The 20662-nt window shown below is 42.9% G+C and overlaps 1 protein-coding gene across 1 annotated transcript in view; it reads left to right on the plus strand.

The window, feature by feature from the left end:
- The window catches only part of OSBPL2 (oxysterol binding protein like 2), a 43499-nt gene that overhangs the window by 16068 nt on the left and 6769 nt on the right, over positions 1-20662 (plus strand). The window contains exons 4-11 of the mRNA XM_032198170.1: positions 3284-3431; positions 3680-3755; positions 5080-5214; positions 5945-6042; positions 14080-14262; positions 17025-17132; positions 18431-18520; positions 19157-19280. Of these exons, the coding sequence (XP_032054061.1) occupies positions 3284-3431; positions 3680-3755; positions 5080-5214; positions 5945-6042; positions 14080-14262; positions 17025-17132; positions 18431-18520; positions 19157-19280 (962 nt within the window). The remainder of the gene's footprint in view (positions 1-3283; positions 3432-3679; positions 3756-5079; positions 5215-5944; positions 6043-14079; positions 14263-17024; positions 17133-18430; positions 18521-19156; positions 19281-20662) is intronic.

Raw genomic sequence — 20662 nt, forward strand, 5'->3', positions numbered from 1 at the left:
CCAGGCTTACGAGGGCAACGGAGCTCCATCAGAAGTTGTGCTTTAGAATTCTGCAGCAATCTGAGCAGCAACCCTTGTAGTGTGTTCTCTAAAACGTGAATTGGCTCCTTGAGGAAGCCACAACTCTTCTAGTTATAAAATAACTTGTAGTTATTCCTTGATGATAACCACTTCTAGCATGTAAACCTCTCCTAAGGAGACACCTGGTTTCTGTTGTGATGGATTTCATCTCGTAGGCTGGGAAGCTTCCTGCTTCTGACACCGTCCCCATCACAGCCAGAAGTCATGCTCATGGGATGGATTTCCGTGCTGCGTGGCTGGGACTCACCCTCCTGGTGGCTGGGTGATGAGCACACTCATAAACGTCCAGGACAGGCCGTGTTGTACAGGTGGTGAGTCAGGTTCGTGACTGATGGAGAGAGTTTCCGTAGTGAAGTTTCCTCGCATTCAGAGGTGATTGTCATTGCCGATTAGCTGGACACGTGGCATCTTACTGCAGCAATGAGTACTTGCCGTGGGAATCTTGAAAATGTTACCTGCAAGGTCAGTTAGTTCTTGGCAGCACGGCGTCTGCTTTTTCTCAGGTTCGGGAGGCAGCCTGCTCTGAGACTGGAGCAGGCAAACCGCCTGGAGGAGTCCAGTTCCTGGAGGAATGCAGATTCTTCGAAGTCTTCTGCGAGACAGGGAGCACGCAGCTTTGATCGCTTGCCTCTGGCCTGTGTCACTTCGGGATTGATAATCTCATTACAAACTTGTTATGGACTGTGTGCCATCAGCTTCTGCTGGGTCGGACCTGTATCTTTCATTAATTCTGCCAGATCTCTCTCTGCCAAGGTGTTTTGTGGAAGGATTGCAATAGAACAGCAAAATGTTTGGCTAACAATTTCATTTCATTCTTTTAAATGACCTGCAGTTCCAGGGAAATCTGTTGTGTGCCTGCGAGGTTCATCTGGCCCAGAGCATCTGTGAGCGTGTTGCCCTTCTGCTTCCTACTGCTTGGCTCCTGTTCTCTGTAAACTCTCTCTTGGGGAGCAAGAAGTGAGGTACCTGCTGCCAAACGTATATATTTTCACGATGTTTGGATTGAATCAGCAGTTTCTGCCAGTTTTTAAGTACTGCGAGCCTTGTGGAAGCCCAGCCTGCCTCCTGTTGGAAGCAGCGTGACACGGCTGCGGGTGGCGAAGGCTTGGGTTGAAAACCAAAACCCAACCCTGGCAACTTCAGGCAGGGGAAAAGTTACCTCTCCTTTTACTTGCTACGTACACTTCCAGCATATTTCTCCCTACTCTTTATACCCTTTTCAGATCTGAGGGCTCCCAGGACGATGCTGTTTTGATTCTCTTTCCGTCTTGAGTGACAGCGCTTAATTAGTATGTGAGGAAGCTGCTGGGCATGCGGGGCAGTCGTGTGGCTGCCGGTGACTCAGTGCTGTGCCTGCGCTCCCTCCCAGGTGGATGTGTAACGTAGGCTCAGGGGACTTGTTTCATTTGCAGGATGGGGAAGAAGAAGACCACGAAACTTAGAGTTACTGGCAAGTCCTTTTTCTTTAAGCTCTTGAAGTAGATTAATGCTGTCAACCAGCTTAGATATCTGACTTTAAAATTTAAGACTTTTAAAAAGCTTTGTTTGACCCTTTCCGAATGTAAGTTGGGGCTTTTGATTATGCTAAGTTTTGAAACTGTATTTCTCTGTGCGATTTCCTCTCCCACTTTTAAATCCCAGCTTTTCTCTTCACTCCTAGTGGCCTTTCACTACAAAAACTAGCCTGTATTAAAGCTAAAGCTCGTTTTTACAAGTTCAGGGCTTTAATAGCAGTTGGAGAAAGACTTTTGGAAGTTACTGAAACTGTACCAAAGCATTTCAGTAAAGTGTTTCATTCTGAATCAGTATAGAGCTTCAGTAAAGAACAGCTTTTAAAACTTCGTGGTTGGGCTTGTAGCAGCTGTTAGTGAAGATTGAAAGCACAGTTAAACACTGGGCTCTCAACTAATTGAAATGCCCATTAAATGTGATGCAGTTCCATATGTTGTGTGCGCTTGATCAGCCTTCTGGCTGAGGGCATGTGTGCCGGAAAGCTCTTGTGTCTTTCCCCCGCTTCATCAGTCAAAGTTATTTCCTTATGGCCTACAGAATTTGCCTTTTCCATCTCCTTGCACCATAACAGGTTCCAAAAAAGCTAATATGTGGTTAGAAATGACATTTTGAAATGATAAATGTTGTTTTGTTGTGGGGTTGGCTGAAGATAGGCATGTTGTTTTATTTTTTAAAGACAGGTGTTTCAGGGTAATCTTCATTTTCATAACCTGAGTATCTATACCCATCATACTTTCCAATTAAGTACTACGACCTTTTAAGGTGGGGTTATTGCTGTATAATTACACGCTTGTGACATCAAAATGTAGGAGAGGGTTTAATACATTACATCACCCTTTATAACTGCTGTTTACCAAATAGGATTGTATCAGTGGTACTTCTTTTTCCCAGTTTTGGATGTTACTGTTTTTATCCCTAAAAGAAAAAGTAGCTTTTTGTTTCTCAGTGTACACAGGGCTGCTTGCTCACCCTCCCTGGGTAGGATCACGAAGAAAATCAGAAAGAAAAGCATGGGATCTCATGGGTTGAGATAAAGACAGTTAACTAGGTAAAGCAAAAGCCACGCGTGCAACCAAAGCAGAGTTAACTTGCTGCTTCCCATCAGTAGGCAGATGTTCAGCCACTTCCAGGAAAGCAGGACTCATCATTCACAATGGTTTAGTGGGTTAAAAGCCTGTTTCCCGTAGCTGTCTACCCAAGTGGATGGAATTGGGTGTAGGAAACAAAGAAGTTTAGATATCTTATGTTTCTGTTGCTCAAGTAGTCTGGATGTTTGCCGCTGGATTGTGTAATGCGTATTTTTTCCTCTTTATTGCTCCTTGGCTGTTAGCAGTGAGTAGGCAAAGTAAATTTTTTTTCGAGTCTTTAAGGAGAACTACATAACTAAACAAAATTATTGCAGTCACGCTGCAGCTCTGAAGAAGAGACAATACAGCTAATCTGATCAAGAGCTGCTGAAGAACTTGTAGGATTCAGCAGTGTGAAAAAATGGTTGAGAATCCTTGATCCTAATGCAATGCTTAGCTCTAAATACTCTTTGGTCACTTAATAAATGTTCTTCACTCTGATGTTTTTTAAAATAAAATAACCTGGTGTAAGTGTACTTATGCTGCGAGTTGTAAAATGTGAGTGGCACTCTGTAGCGTAATAATGTTCCTAAGGAAATTACCACTTTATGGTTTTTCTACAGGCTTTGATTCTGACAATTCTTCGGGAGACTTTTCAGAAGCAAATCACAAAGTCACAGAAATGCTCGATCTAGATCCGCACCAAAGCAATAGGACTGAAAAGCATAACGGAGAGACAGAGATTCAAGAAAATGGAATTAAGAGACACAGGTAAGCACACGGTACTGCCTAATAAACATGAAATGAGTACGTGCTGGCTGATGATCTCTTGGGGCATTGCTGTTCTCACTGTTGGAAGAGGTTATTCTCTGGAACTGAACACAGATTTCACTTGTCTGCTTCCTGTGTCAGCTGTGGGTTAATGCTTTGCTTTCTTTGTTAAGTACTTGAGTCCCTGTACATTAAAATATCTTGTTGTTTAAGGGGCTTATGGTGACAGTTCTTTTTTCCAATTACAGGACATCATTACCTGCCCCAATGTTTTCTAGGAGTGATTTTAGTGTGTGGAGCATATTAAAAAAATGCATTGGACTGGTAAGTTAGTCTAGATGAAATATGCTGATGTTAAGTCTCCTAACTTCAACTCATTAACTGTACTGCTTAGAACTTGCCTACAGAATATACCTGGTACCTTTTGTGTTCTTCCTGTAAGAAACTGCAACTCTATTGCCTTACTTGCTTTAGCTGTTGGAGCATATGGTTTGGCATTTCTAGTGCTGTCCTGAAAGAACTGGACTGAAGTCATTAAGAATGTAGTTCTTGGTGTTCTACACTGATGTCTTGCTGCCACAGATGCTTTTTGGAAGCATTAAGCAATTACATTCATATCTTCTCTAGGGCTGCCAGTGCAGTACCATGTGAATGCAACAGACAATTTTTTGCCATTTTAGCTTATGTCCTTTAAGAGAGAGAAATGCACTGTCTAAATTCCTTTTGTTAGGATGAGTACACATCTGCTAGAACAATTTGCTTGAACTAAATCGAGTTAGTTTGGAGTTGCTTTTCCTTACTGCCTGTGACAACGTGAGGAAAATGTTTTATTCCTATCTGCTGGCATTCTCCCTTCCCCTAAGTTGTAAGCTGTGACTGAAGTGCTCAGTCATGAGTGCAACTTTTTTAACAACCAAACAGATTTGCTTGGATATGGTGTAAGACCTGGGGAGCTGGAAATCTGCCTGAACTCTGTCTCTGTCTTGTATCCACATGCGAAATGAGAAACGTACTGACGCAAGGAACAGGTGGATTTAATAAAGCCCCTAAAATTTGTTAGAGCGCTTCAAATAGTATTCTTTATATAACTGTTCCTTTGAAAAAGAATTTGTGCTTCCTGCAGTAATCTAAAATAGTTAGATTTTATGCAAATAGGTACGTGAGGTTTTCAAAGGAATGTGGGGTACTTAAATACCTTTAATGAGCTGGTTGACACATCAGTGCTGCTATCTACATAAATTTAAACCTATTCTGTTTTAAGAAGAACACAGAACGGAAGGTAAATTTTTTTTCTTGAATTTACTGGGTTAGCTGGATCAATTTTTGAAGGTTTTTTATTCTTTCAGGTTGCTGCTAAGTATCTGCAGTGCTTTTAACCCCTTCCAGCTATAGCAATTAGAGTTATGCTACAGCCTTGCTTAATGTCTTTTGAAGAATGCTACACCAGCGTTTGTAGATGTAGAACTCAGTAGCATGGTGTAGTGGTGCACTTGTCAGTCCTGCTTAAAGGTTGGACCAGATGATCTTAGAGGTCTTTTCCAACCCAAATGATTCTATGAACTAAATTAACCCACAACTTTTCAAAATTCTTCTCAGTTGATAACTTAGTATTGTGTCTAAAAAGCTAACGTATCCTTTTGTTACCTAGGAATTGTCCAAGATTACAATGCCCATTGTGTTCAACGAGCCATTGAGTTTCCTTCAGCGGATAACAGAATATATGGAACATATATACCTCATTAATAAGGCTTGTAGTCATGCAGACCCCTTGGAAAGAATGCAGGTAAGTACCAGCTACCAGCTTCTGTTTGGTTAGAAGTTGCTCTCTCCTAGTCACCTTTCATTTTCTAAAAAACATCGACTGGAGTGCATTTCTTTTCTCTGGTGCTATCATAAGAACAAGGCCCTAACTTTTTCAGGACTGCTTTAACTGTGGCTCCTGTTATGTCTTTATTTGTTGTGAAAATGAGATCTTGGCTTTAAATCGTTTTAAGTTGATTTGTTCAGTGGCTCTGTGATTTTTAAGTTACTGGATGAAAAATTGTTGTGACAGAGACAAACTTCACCATTCTTCTTCTCCAGACTGGCTGTTGTTCTGCTGTTCCAGTAACTGTTTTTTATTCTATGGTTATGTGTAATCCCTGATTCTGTAGTACTAGCCTCACAACAAGAAACTGAATGAATATTGTGATACCAGGCCTGGATGTTGCTTACAGCTCTGTTTTACATGAGTGAAATTGAAATGTACTACTTGTATTCTGTTTTTGTGTATGTAGTACATATCCCTACTTACCAGCCTGAAAGAGATTCCAAGGTTCATTTGTATCTGCTAATATTCAAGAAACCTCATCCATGTTGGAAATGATGCATGCCTGACCAAGGTTTTGGCCTTAAGCACTATATAGAGCTTTCTTTTGGTGCGAATAATAAAATACTGCAATATACAACAAATACATTGAAATTACAAGTTTAATATACTGTTCTCATACCAATGTGTTTTTATTTGCTTATAGGCTGTAGCTGCTTTTGCAGTTTCTGCTGTAGCTTCTCAGTGGGAGAGAACTGGCAAACCATTTAACCCACTGTTAGGAGAAACCTATGAATTAACCAGGTAATAATTAAAGTGGGAGCTGAGGCTATTTGTGGGAGCACACTCTCAAACTAGTTTAGGTGTTTATTCAGGGAAATAAGTAAAAATCTACAAACATATATTTCTGACTAAAGCTAAAATTGTTTTCCCCAAACTAATTCTAAATATTTAAGAAGTTTCATAAAAGCTAATAATTTTGTGTTTATATATTCTTTGAATTATTCAGAAAAAAAGGGTCTAAATTCTTCTGCCAAAGACACCTGACCAAAGACTCTAAACTAATTTAAAGTGTGTTTTGCTGATCAGGTCAGGTAGAGGAGTTAGTCTGGGAGACTTACCGTGTGCTTAAATGGGTGGTATGTACATGGTGAAGAAATCAATTTCCAGTCAGATCTTCTGCTGCCCAAGCAGTTTCAGTGTTTTCAAGTCCTGGTTTCAGTTAGAACAGAATTAATTTTCTTCCTAGTAGCTGGTGGAATGCTGTGTTTTGGCTTAGAATGAGAAGAGTGCTGATAACACCCCGATGTTTTCATTGTTGCAGAGCAGTGCTTATACCAAGCCAAGGACACCTCAGACTTTTGCTCTGTCCTGCCAACAGGCAGGCTGGGGGTGCAGTAAGAGCTGGGAGGGGACAGACCCAGGACAGGTGACCCGAACTAGCCAAAGGGGTATTCCATACCATCTGACGTCATGCTAAACAATATATAGGGGTGGCTAGCCGGGGGGAGGGGGCCGGACTGCTCGGGGTTAAGCTGGGCATCGGTCAGCGGGTGGTGAGCAATTGCATTGTGCATCACTTGTTTGTATATATTATTATTAGTAGTACTATTATCATCATTGTATTATTATTATTATTATTATTATTATTATTTTCCTGTCTTATTAAACTGTCTTTATCTCAACTCACGGGCTTCACTTTCCATTTCTCTCCCCCGTCCCAGAGAGGGAGGGGGGAGGGTGAGCGAACGGCTGCGTGGTGTTTAGCTGCCAGCCGGGTTAAACCACGACAGTCTTTTTGGCGCCCAACGTGGGGCACGAAAGGTTGAGATAACGGCAGATCTGACCAGAGTGTGTTAAACTAAAATTGGTATAAGTATTAGACCTGCTTAATAGTCACTTGTCATAATGCTGATTGCTTTAATCTCAACTGTGCTGCGCCTGTTTTCCAAATTGAGTATTATAGCACGTTATTTTCCGTATGTGCTCTCTGTCATGTTGTTTATCCTCTCCGGGCCCTGGTTTCAGACCATTATGGTACTGTGTGTTGTATCAGTGGCTTATGAGATGATGAAATATCTGGCCATGACTCTAACCTGGTATTTGTACTCAGTAACATCTTCGATTCTATACTTTGGAAACTGTATTTTGGAAACTATTAGCAATTGTATCTGTTGCCTTTTTTCATTAGGGAGTCAATCTGTGGAGGGGAAAGGGGAAGATAATTTTTCTTACTGGATCACTCTCCCTTTCTCCTTCACCACCCCTGTACCCTCCTTGATCACTCTCCCTTCCTCCTTCACCACCCTCTTATCCTCCGAGTTTATTACAATAGCTCTCCAAGATATTGAATATCCTTGGGATACTCAGACCAGCATAGTCTTGTTGTTCTGCCTCCTGAATGCACTTCAGGTTCTGCTTAAAGTTAAACAACTACTTAGGAAGCTCATCCGGAGATCTGCCCGGAGGCAGTATAGTTGTGGGTGGCAGGGAGTATGGGAGGATATGGGCAGGCATCTAGACCAGTTGGCACCCCCAGTGTTTTGGAAATTCACCCCTGAACAAGTGCAAAATCCTCAAAAAACTGGCAGAATGCTTGAATAAAAGGTGTCGCGATTCGGGAAGTTCCAAAGTAACACAAATCATTGTAACATGCTGGGGACTGGCTTACGCCTATCGAGCTGCCATGGATACTGCTATCAACTTAGTGACAGACCCTGCGGCCACTCCAAGTCCCGTGACAGATCCAACGGCCACTGTGACCCCTACGGTGGATTCTGCAGCCGCTCCAGTCCCAGCTCCTGCAGCCGCTCCAGTCCCAGCTCCTGCAGCTGCTCCAGTCCCAGTTCCTGCAGTCGCTCCAGTTCCAGCTCCGGCCGCTACTCCAGTCCCAGTTCCTGCAACTGCTCCAGTCCCAGCTCCTGAAGCTGCTCCAGCTCCAGCTCCTGAAGCCGCTCCAGCTCCAGCTCCTGAAGCCGCTCCAGCTCCAGCTCCTACTGCTGCTCCAGTCCCAGCTCCTGCAACTGCTCCAGCTCCAGCTCCAGCTCCTGCAGCTGCTCCAGTCCCAGTTCCTGCAGTCGCTCCAGTTCCAGCTCCGGCCGCTACTCCAGTCCCAGTTCCTGCAACTGCTCCAGTCCCAGCTCCTGAAGTCGCTCCAGCTCCAGCTCCTGAAGCCGCTCCAGCTCCAGCTCCTACTGCTGCTCCAGTCCCAGCTCCTGCAACTGCTCCAGCTCCAACTCCAGCTCCTGTAGCCGCTACAGCTCCGGTTCCTGCAACTGCTCCAGCTCCTGTAGCCACTCCAGCTCCTGTGGCCGTGTCAGAGAAACGAGCTGTAGCAGTGCAAGTTGACCCTGCAGAGGGCATTCCAACCCCTGTGGCAGACCCTGTAACAAAGTCAGAGAAACGAGCAGTAGCAGTGCAAGCTGCCCCTGTAGAGAAGGTGAAAATATGGTATAGAAATTCAAGTCGTTTAGAACGCAGAGAGTCTTCTGCCAATCCAGGTAAGGCTTCTGCCAAAACTAAGTATAGAGATGACGAAGATGATGACGACGCTGGGCCGTCAAGGATTCAGGAGGAGGAAGATGAGGATGCCGAAAGAGCAACAGTAACTACCCGAAGCCTAAACGAGCGCGAGCTACGAGATGTGCGAAAAGATTTTGGTCGCTGTATAGGTGAGCAGCTTGTCACCTGGCTGCTCCGGTGCTGGGACTCTGGAGCCAATTGTGTGGAATTAGACGGCAGGGAAGCCAAGCGGCTGGGATCCCTTGCTCGAGACGCCGGCATTGACAAAGCAATTGCAGATGGAGCACGACCCACCAGCCTCTGGAGGCGTCTCCTCTCAGCTGTGAGGGAAAGGTATCCCTTCAAGGAAGATATTTTATGTCTACCAGGCAAGTGGACCACTATGGAGAAGGGAATCCAGTACCTGAGGGAATTAGCCGTACGGGAAGTGATTTATGAGGATCCAGACCTCAAACAAACATCCACAGATCCAGATGAAGTCAAGTGTACACGACCCATGTGGCGGAAGTTTGTACGGAGTGCACCATCATCATATGCCAGCTCATTGGCAATAATGGCCTGGAAGGAGGATGAGGAACCCACAGTGGGTGAAGCGGCTAAACAACTCCGGCAGTACGAAGAAAGTCTCTCCTCTTCCTTACAGGCCTGCGTCTCAGCTGTGGAGAAACTTTCTGAAAAGGTTCACCAACTTGAAGAGAATCTATTATCCTCCCCACCTGAACCAACCAGTGCCCACCGACCAAAGGAGAACACTTGGGAGAAACTTTCTGAAAAGGTTCACCAACTTGAAGAGAGATTATTCTCCTTCGCACCTGTACAAAGCAGTGTCTCAGCTGTCAGGGGTAGGCGTTCACCCACACAAGGAAGACGATATGGTGGGTACTCACCCCGTGCCACCCTGTGGTTTTACTTACGAGACCATGGAGAGGACATGAGAAAGTGGGATGGAAAATCTACCGCGACCCTAGAGGCACGGGTACGTGAGTTGCAAAAGAAAACAATCAGGAAAAAGGGATTCTCCGAAAAGTTTGCTGCTCCAACTTCCAGCAGACAGTCCTTCAAACACAAAAACGAGGAAGATTCTGACCAGGATTAGGGGGGCCCTGCCTCCAGCCAGGGGGAGGAAAGGGACAATCGAGTTTATTGGACTGTGTGGATTCGATGGCCTGGCACATCACGCGCACAGAAGTATAAGGCTTTAGTAGACACCGGTGCACAATGTACTATAATGCCATCGAGCTATAAAGGACCAGAGCCCATCTATATTTGTGGAGTGACAGGGGGATCTCAGCAGTTGACTGTATTGGAGGCTGAAGTGAGTCTGACTGGGAATGAGTGGGAAAAGCACCGCATTGTGACTGGTCCGGATGCTCCATGTATCCTTGGCATAGACTATCTTAGAAGAGGATACTGCAAGGACCCAAAAGGGTTCCGGTGGGCTTTTGGTATTGCTGCCTTAGAGACAGAGGGCATTAAACAATTATCTACCTTGCCTGGTCTCTCAGAGGACCCCTCTGTTGTGGGGTTGCTGAGGGTCGAAGAACAGCAAGTGCCAATCGCTACCACAACTGTGCACCGGCGGCAATATCGCACTAACCGGGACTCCCTGATTCCCATCCATAAGCTAATTCGTCAATTGGAGAGCCAAGGAGTGATTAGCAAGACTCATTCACCTTTCAATAGTCCCATATGGCCAGTGCGAAAGTCTAATGGCGAGTGGAGACTAACAGTGGACTATCGTGGCCTGAACGAAGTGACGCCACCACTGAGTGCTGCAGTGCCGGACATGCTGGAACTTCAGTACGAACTTGAATCGAAGGCAGCCAAGTGGTACGCCACAATTGATATCGCTAATGCATTTTTCTCCATCCCTCTAGCAGCAGAGTGCAGGCCACAGTTTGCTTTCACTTGGAGGGGAGTCCAATATACTTGGAATAGGCTGCCCCAGGGGTGGAAACACAGCCCTACCATTTGCCATGGGCTGATCCAGTCTGCACTGGAGCAGGGGGAAGCTCCTGAACACCTGCAGTACATCGATGACATTATTGTGTGGGGTGACACAGCAGAGGAAGTTTTCGAGAAAGGGAAGAAAATAGTCCAAATCCTTCTGAAAGCTGGTTTTGCCATAAAACAAAACAAAGTCAAAGGACCTGCACGAGAGATCCAGTTTTTAGGAATAAAATGGCAAGATGGACGTCGTCAAATCCCAATGGATGTGATCAACAAAATAACAGCTATGTCTCCACCAACTAACAAAAAAGAAACACAGACTTTCCTAGGTGTTGTGGGGTTTTGGAGAATGCACATCCCAAATTACAGTCTGATTGTAAACCCGCTCTACCAAGTAACCCGTAAGAAGAATGAGTTTGAATGGGGCCCTGAACAACGACAAGCCTTTGAACAAATTAAGCAGGAAATAGTCCATGCAGTAGCCCTTGGGCCAGTTCGAACAGGACCAGATGTAAAGAATGTGCTCTACACTGCAGCCGGGGAGAACGGCCCCACCTGGAGCCTCTGGCAGAAAGAACCTGGGGAAACTCGAGGTCGGCCCCTGGGGTTTTGGAGCCGGGGATACAGAGGGTCTGAGGCCCGCTACACTCCAACTGAAAAGGAGATACTGGCAGCATATGAAGGAGTTCGATCTGCTTCAGAGGTGGTCGGTACTGAAGCGCAGCTCCTCCTAGCACCCCGATTGCCGGTACTAGGCTGGATGTTCAAGGGAAGGGTCTCTTCTACGCATCATGCAACTGATGCTACATGGAGCAAGTGGATTGCACTAATTACTCAGCGGGCTCGAATAGGAAACCCCAGTCGCCCAGGAATATTGGAAGTGATTATGGACTGGCCAGAAGGTAAATACTTTGGGATATCATCAGAGGAGGAGGTGGGTCGTGCTGAAGAAGCCCCACTGTACAACCAGTTACCAGAAAATGAAAAGAAATATGCCCTGTTCACTGATGGGTCCTGTCGTATTGTGGGGAAGCATCGAAGATGGAAGGCTGCTGTATGGAGTCCTACGCGACGAGTTGCAGAAGCTGCTGAGGGAGAAGGTGAATCGAGTCAGTTTGCAGAAGTGAAGGCCATTCAGCTGGCTTTAGACATTGCTGAACGAGAAAAATGGCCAGTTCTCTATCTCTACACCGATTCATGGATGGTAGCAAATGCCCTGTGGGGATGGTTACAGCAATGGAAGCAAAACAACTGGCAGCGTAGGGGCAAACCCATCTGGGCTGCTGCATTGTGGCAAGATATTGCTGCTCGGGTAGAGAACCTGGCTGTGAAAGTACGTCACGTAGATGCTCATGTGCCCAAGAATCGGGCTACTGAAGAACATCAGAACAACCAGCAGGTGGATCAGGCTGCTAAGATTGAAGTAGCTCAGGTGGATCTGGATTGGCAGCATAAAGGTGAATTATTTATAGCCCGATGGGCCCATGACACCTCAGGCCATCAAGGTAGAGATGCAACATACAGATGGGCTCGTGACCGAGGGGTGGACCTGACCATGGACGCTATAGCACAGGTTATTCATGACTGTGAAACATGTGCTGCAGTCAAGCAAGCCAAACGGTCAAAGCCTCTTTGGTATGGAGGACGATGGCTGAAATATAAATATGGAGAGGCCTGGCAGATTGATTACATCACACTCCCTCAAACTCGCAATGGCAAGCGCCACGTACTTACAATGGTGGAGGCAACCACCGGATGGCTGGAAACATACCCTGTGCCTCATGCCACCGCCCGGAACACTATCCTGGGCCTTGAAAAGCAAGTCCTATGGCGACATGGTACCCCAGAAAGAATAGAGTCAGACAATGGAACTCATTTCCGAAACAACCTTATAGACACTTGGGCCAAAGAACATGGTATTGAGTGGGTGTATCACATCCCCTATCATGCACCAGCCTCCGGGAAAGTTGAACGATACAATGGACTGTTAAAGACTACATTGAAAGCAATGGGCGCTGGGACATTCAAAAACTGGGATACGCATTTGGCAAAGGCCACCTGGCTAGTCAATACTAGGGGATCTGCCAACCGAGCTGGACCTGCCCAATCAAACCTGTTACGTACTGTAGATGGGGATAAAGTTCCTGTAGTGCATGTAAGAAATATGCTGGGTAAAACAGTCTGGGCTACTCCTGCCTCAGGAAAAGGCAAACCCATTCGTGGAATTGTTTTCGCTCAGGGACCTGGATACACTTGGTGGGTGATGCAAAAGAACGGAGAGGTCCGGTGTGTACCTCAAGGAGATTTAATACTGGGTGAGAATAGCCCATGAACTGAATTGTACCATGTTAATTGCTATATAATACTGTATGTTATCACTACTATGACTACTATAGGTGACTAATTAGAATGTATGGAAAAGAGTGTAACCTGAGCATGACATAAATGGTATGGAATAAGGGGTGGATAGATGTCCTGGTTTCAGTTAGAACAGAATTAATTTTCTTCCTAGTAGCTGGTGGAATGCTGTGTTTTGGCTTAGAATGAGAAGAGTGCTGATAACACCCCGATGTTTTCATTGTTGCAGAGCAGTGCTTATACCAAGCCAAGGACACCTCAGACTTTTGCTCTGTCCTGCCAACAGGCAGGCTGGGGGTGCAGTAAGAGCTGGGAGGGGACAGACCCAGGACAGGTGACCCGAACTAGCCAAAGGGGTATTCCATACCATCTGACGTCATGCTAAACAATATATAGGGGTGGCTAGCCGGGGGGAGGGGGCCGGACTGCTCGGGGTTAAGCTGGGCATCGGTCAGCGGGTGGTGAGCAATTGCATTGTGCATCACTTGTTTGTATATATTATTATTAGTAGTACTATTATCATCATTGTATTATTATTATTATTATTATTATTATTATTTTCCTGTCTTATTAAACTGTCTTTATCTCAACTCACGGGCTTCACTTTCCATTTCTCTCCCCCGTCCCAGAGAGGGAGGGGGGAGGGTGAGCGAACGGCTGCGTGGTGTTTAGCTGCCAGCCGGGTTAAACCACGACAAGTTATTTCAGTCAAACTTCTTGTAAAGCCTTTCTGGGTAGAAAGCCACTTAAGCGTTTGAATGGGGATTGTTTCTTTGTATAAAGAAGTGTTTAAAGGGGAAAAAGTATTAAGTGTATAATTGCTATCATTTTATTAAATGTAAAAGTGTCACGGAACTAGAAAAGGGAAACTCTCACCTTCAGAGTAATCTAAAAATCCTTTTAAAAAAAAGTTACTTTTTTATTCTGTAACAATAAAAAAAAAAAAGAAAAGAGGTTGATCTAGGGGTTAATGTTCTTTTTTTTTTTTTTTTTTTTTGTGTGTGTTGCTAGGGAGGATTTAGGATTTAGGTTTATATCTGAGCAAGTCAGCCATCACCCACCTATTAGTGCATTTTATTCTGAAGGCCTCAATAAGGACTTTATTTTTCATGGATCAATCTATCCCAAACTAAAATTCTGGGGAAAGAGTATAGAAGCGGAGCCTCGGGGAACAATTACTTTGGAGCTTCTAAAGTGAGTATAAGAAGTCAATATCTTTTATGTTTATATCCTTAACACTTAACTTGAATAAAAATATAGGTGATATCCTCTTTTTGGCTCTTCATTGATGAATATGTGAAAATCTCTTGCTGAAGAGATGGTAAAAAATTATTTACAGGTTATTTTTCACTCCTTAATTTAAGAACTCTGGTTTTGGAATTGTGCCATGCTTGTGTAGCTGTTTCAATTTGACCCAGTTTTTGCACCGTGAAAATTAACATTTCCTAAAATGGAATGCAATTGAAAGCTAGTTCTGTGAGGGCACTTAAAATTCAATCAGAACTAAAATTCTATTACCAGGCTATTCAAACTCGTTTCACTTTTAAATATTGTTGCTGGTTTTGATTGTTTGCGTGCATGTTTGGTTAAAAAGAACTGCTGCTTCGGATTAGCTGCTTTATGTGATGGTGAATGCAAGGAACTTGTCAGGATTTCTATCATCTATTTAATATTCCCTGTGTACCATCACTTTCCAAGTAAAATCATGAGTACCCTTCCAGGTTACATGCTTGATTGGAGACAAGCCTAGCAGTCTTAAATAAGGCAACCTTGCACAAGCTGTTTTGTGCCCTGGTGGCACAAAGACTCTGGAGCTTTCCAAAATGGGTCACAAGCATGTACTATCACGGAACAAGCATTCTGCAATTGAATACTTGAAGGTGCTTTTCCAAAAGTTTTCCTCAGGCCTGACTTTGAGGTTGTTTTTGAAATATCTTATGAAACTTCTAAACATTTGGTTTCAATAAAGAGGCAACTTGACTGCCGCATCAAGCATCAACTCTTCCTGTAGTTTCTTTTGAAAGCACAGTTTATTTGTCAAGCTGCTGGCATCTAATCTTCCAAAGCTTACAAAAGTACAAGCTTGTCTTGAATATAAATGGTGCTGTAAATAGAGGAAATTTCTTCTGAATGTAGAAGTAGCTATGAATCTCAACGTAGAATGCAGACTTGGCAAGAATATTCAGTGGAGGGAGAGCCTTTATGTAGAAGACTATTAAAATTCTTGCTCTGCCTAATCAAATCACAGTACAGATTTAAACCGGAGTGTAAACAACTAAAGCACTTGTTTTAAATATTTGCACAGGTTAGTAGCAGAAGCTGAGCTCAAATTTTGAGCCTGTTAATGTTTTGATTCATCCTGCTCTGTTGGTTTGAGCGGTCTGAGAATTACTCGGGGCCTGAGCAAAATTGTAGTCATTGTTAAGTAGTGTATTTTTGCTAAAAACAACTGTTTTCGGTGTGTTAGAAAACACACCTTCCTCGCTCCTCCAGCACAAACAAACGTTTCAATTTGTCTGCACAGGGCATGAGTGTCTTCTGGTATATTTTATGCTACACAAGATTTTGCTGTCAAGTAGTTCATGAATAAAAATGTACACTAAGGCTGGTGCGATGCAGGGTTTTTTTTTCCACTTGAAGAGTAGTCATTATTCTAAAGTATGCTTGAAGATAGTTTGCTGTGGAAAATAGTCAGACATCATTGATCTGTTTTTTCTTTGTGCTGAAAACTGACAGGTGGAAATATTTAATATGTGTGCTCTCTCCATGCTTAATGGAAGTAGAAGCACAAGGCATTTGTCACAGAGGACGCTACTTGTTTCTGTGTTTTTGGTACTAAAATAGAGTTTGCAAGCTTTTCTAAGATGGGTTGATTGCTAACCAGGTAACTTTTGTATTTCTTTTATCGGTATTGAAAGAGGCATAAGAATAGGAGGCTTTGATGCTGCCAGGCTAGTGATAAAAGGATTCCTGTTACTTAACATTTTGAATGTTTTTTAAGGGTTTAGGATCTGTTAACTCATCTTCGTAAAGCTTTTTACAAAATGTTACAAAACAAACAAAAAAACGACAAAAGTGGAAAATTCCTCCATTTTTTGGATTCTTCCTCCTCAGTAAATCTTTGGGAGAAGGAAGGAATTGAATAATAAATTTGACATTTAAACATTGTGCTTATGAGACTGAACGTAGTGCAGTTTGTTTAAAATCAACTGATTTTAAACAAAAGTTAATCTCACCCCCCAAACCTGCCTTTGGTGAGGCCCACCTTCAGGCCTCACACACTGATGCTGTGTTTGTGGGAACCATTTCTGCAGTTTTCTGACTCCTATTGTACTCCTTGGGTTCGAAAGCCTTTACCACCCACAGTTTGTATGAAAAATTGCCTGAGTGGTTAGTCTGACCGACCCTCAAGGAGTGCTTTTGTCAGGTCTGGTGGTGACTAACCTCTGCTGGAGTACTCAGACATCCATCTTCAGCAATAAAAGATCCTCTCTAGGTTATGGTACAGGTTTACAAGAAAGCTTTAGGGTAAAATTTGCAATGCTGCTGCAGCAGCTGAATAGAAGACAGTGTTAGGCTTTGTCTATCCAGTTCTCATCTGAGCATTACCTGTCACGTATAACTTTAAAAGCTCAGATGAAAATGTATTCCTGGGCTGCTCTTTAAGCTGAGCTGGAATTTGTAATCAAAAGTGCAGCAACTGTAAAAACTGACTACTTCAACTATGTAATGGGGAGAAAAGTAAAGGGGATATCACTTTATGAACTCACACTAATGTTTACATACAGCACATTGTTGGCTTATAAAGAAAAGTCTGTTTCTTTTCTGTTTTGAAGTTAACTGCAGGCTGTTCACAGGAGTGCTAAGTATTTTGCCACAAATAGAATTGTAATAAGGCTTACATTCCGCCTCAAGCTCAAGAACCTGATTTATTTCTCTACTTATGTTTTTTACAGACATAACGAAGCCTACACGTGGACAAATCCAACCTGTTGTGTACATAATGTAATTATTGGTAAACTGTGGCTAGAACAATATGGAACAGTAGAAATTGTAAATCACAGGTAATGCTGACCATGGGACTGAGGGCTGGCTTAGAGGGGCTGGTGCATTCTCATTACAAAGCAGATACTTCTAATTTTTCTCAAATATGCACAGACCTTTATAGGTCTGAAGACTTTTTTTTTTTTCCACCTTCCAACAAATGCAAGCTACTCACTGGATTGGGCGTAGTATCATCATAATATAGAAGGAAAAGGGCTAGATGGCTTACGGGCTGCAAAGGTTTTACATTTGAGAGTTACCTATTCACGTTCAGCCTTATTGGCAACGGACATAAATTAGATTTAACTCTAGAACCATTAAATGGAATAATTGTTGGAGGCTTGCAGTAGAGACCTCCTGTTGATTGACCTGTTGATTGTGATTTGCCACTCACTTTAGTTTTAATAATAGAGAATGCCTTAATTTAAGGGTGCAGCACAGAAAAATGACTGCAGAGTAGGAAAATGCGAACTTAAAGCGTGTCAATTGCTCTGCCAGCTGCCTATGTAAAAGCTTTTTACCTTACAGAAAATAAAAGAGAGAATGACCTCTTGTAAGAAGGGAGGATTTTATGAAAACTGTATTAATTCTGCACCTGTTTTTCTGTCAGTAGATTAGAGCTTTAATTCAGCAGGGCTGCTGGTTTGATGCTTCTCATCACATCAGATCTAAGTTTCTGTCTCTTGCATTCACACGTAAGACTTGGGATGGTCTCTGTGTACTTTGTGCTTAATGTAGCAACTTGGCCAGAAACCTCCCTGGGAGACAGTATTTGCACATGATTACCTCTCAGATGCTGACGTATAATGTTGCTTTGTGTTTGTAAAATATTTAGTTCAGAATTTTTGACATGCAATTTCAAGGTGACTCTTGAATGCCATTAACGAGATTCCCTGTGTAGGTCATTCATAAAGCTTTATTTAATTCCAGTTAGTTGTAAACAGATGTTAACCTGAACCTTGGTGTGTTAATAGTGTATGTTAAGCTGTATGCAAGACTGTATTCCATTTTATTCCTTACATTTTTGGTTAATTTTAGATATGCATGAAATTCAGAAGCACAGTCATGTTTTCAGTTGGCTTTCACAGGCTTGTTTTGTCTTCCTGTGTGCATTTTCTTTTTTATTTTTTTATGGTATTTTGAAATGCCCTAATAAAATAAAAAAACATGGTTAAATAAAAATAATGATATGAATAACTAATCCACAGTGCTTGCATAGAAAAAGCTAAAATAAGGTGTAGTTAAAGAAAAAAAAAAGGGAATTTATTAATGTATCTCAGAGCTTGCTTATTTAACTGCGTGCTTATTTCCTCTACAGTACTGGAGATAAATGTGTCCTTAACTTTAAACCGTGTGGACTGTTTGGGAAAGAGCTTCACAGAGTAGAGGGATACATCCAGGACAAAAAGTAAGTGATAAATGCCTGTTGGCCTCTCTGTTTCTGAGCACCGTGGCATTACTTTAGTGCTGGACCACAACTGATGTGACTGCAAAGTTGCTAGCAATGCAGATTATAATCATTTGTTCTCGGCATCGATTTTAAACTCCTTGATTCAAGGATAAGCATTTTAAGCATTATTAGGAGAAATTTTCCAGTTCAGTCATTTGAAATAAAGGTATTCAGGGAATATGCAGGGTAGTTGCAATTGATTTCACTGTTTCACAGTCACGGCTCCAATCTTCAGTTTAAAAGAATGAGAATACAGTTATTGGAAGTACTTAATCAAACCTGAAGCTGTGATGTGACTCTGGGGGTCTATATGGTAAGCTGCTGGCTTCGCTGCACCCACACTTGTTTTAACAGTAACAAAAAGCATGTGACTAAGTCATGAGGATGCGTTCTGCAAGACTGCGTAGCAGAAAGACTAGAATAAGGTGAATTGTTTTCTTTGCGTTAATCAGGTATCTGGCTACTAAGAAATTTTGCAAAGAAATATAAAATACAACAGTAGGAAGCTGTGTATTTAATATAGACTAGAATCTGAATGACTCATCTTAGGCTTTATAAGAAGCAAAAGCTAAGTCTCCTTCGCTCTCTCTGCAGCAAAAAGAAGCTGTGTGTGATCTATGGCAAGTGGACAGAATGCTTATGGTGCACTGATCCCACTACATATGAGACTTACAAAAAGAATGAAAAGAGAGGTGGTGAGCAGAAGAAATTGAAGCCGGTAAGATGAAGGATTCTTTAGGGAGTAAAGAATGCTTAAATCAGTTATGTTGGGCTTGCAGCCTTCTAGAGTTTGTGATGCAGGCAGCCTTGACAACAAAGGGGTCTGGAGACCTGTGGGTTTTTCATCATGTGTAGACCAGGTCTGACAAGTTACTCCCAAGCCTTAGCATTAGAAGAAAAATGCAAGATGCTGTATGGTGCAGAGGACTGTTGGGTTGCCCAGTGGCAACAGAAGTCTTGCAAACCCTGGTCATTCGTACAAAATGAAAATGATAACTAAAGAGTGACTAGCCGCTGTTTAAGAGACCTGAACTTTCTTTTAGATATTCACGAGAGGAATCTAGAGCAACAACAGGCCTTGGTTTTTTGCTCTGGATTCTGTCACGGTGCAGGTTTATATTTTGACTTCTTTTAAATAATAATATTTTGTTCATCTTAAGAAAATCAACTCTTTCTTTCCTTCCTTCCTGCTGAATTTATATTTAGATGGGGAACTGCCTGACGGTAAACCAGATGTTGACATGGAAAGTAGTCAAAAAGAGTCTTTTAGAACAGTGTCTACTCAAACCAAAGGATTGAAGTTAGAATTTTAACCGTATGGAGCTATTTTCCAGTGTATAAAACAGGCCCTCTTTAACTTAATGGGGTGTTTTTGAATAAAACAAATGAGCCATGTCAGAGGAGGCAGAAGGAAAATAAAAGGGGAGAGGAAAAAGCGATGCTGTAACTCTAGAATGTTCTTGCCTCTTCTCTTCTGGATGGTGTGGTTTTAAATCCGTTCTCGTGGTGAAATCCTCTGAACTCTCACAACATGGCTGTGTGCTAAGACAGTCAGATTCTCCTCTGGTTCAGGCTGATGGCAGGAACCGAATATGCAGAAAATAAGTTTTCAGGCAGGTGGGGGAAGCTGCCCTGTGATCTGTGGTCTGTGCAGTTCAAGTAGGTGAAAACACATCTGGTGGTACAGCTTGACAGCCTTGTGTTGTTTGGCCTGATCCTGTGCAGAGAGAATGCTTAACTTGTGTGTGCTCTGCTTGCTTTTCAGCTGTACAAGGAAGATGTTATTTTCCACTGTGTTCGTGCTGTGTGCAGCCTCTTTCTTTCCTCTAACTGCTTACAGAACCAGCTTGTATTTTCTTCCTAAAATAGATAAAGCCAGAACAAAAGCGATTGAGGTCTGTGGAGTGAACAGTGGAATAAAAATAGTGAGGTGATCAAATAAAACTCTTCATTCTGTTTTCCACCCCCATGCAGCATTTTGAAGTGACAGTCCAGCCCGACGAGATTGCCCGTGCTGACACACGGCTGTCTTTAACTGTAGCATTGAGAACGGGAATGCTGGCCACAACCATGGAAAATAGACTTTTTTTTCTTTTTTAG

The sequence above is a fragment of the Aythya fuligula genome, chromosome 16 (assembly GCF_009819795.1).
Source record: "Aythya fuligula isolate bAytFul2 chromosome 16, bAytFul2.pri, whole genome shotgun sequence".
Classification (NCBI taxonomy): domain Eukaryota; kingdom Metazoa; phylum Chordata; class Aves; order Anseriformes; family Anatidae; genus Aythya; species Aythya fuligula.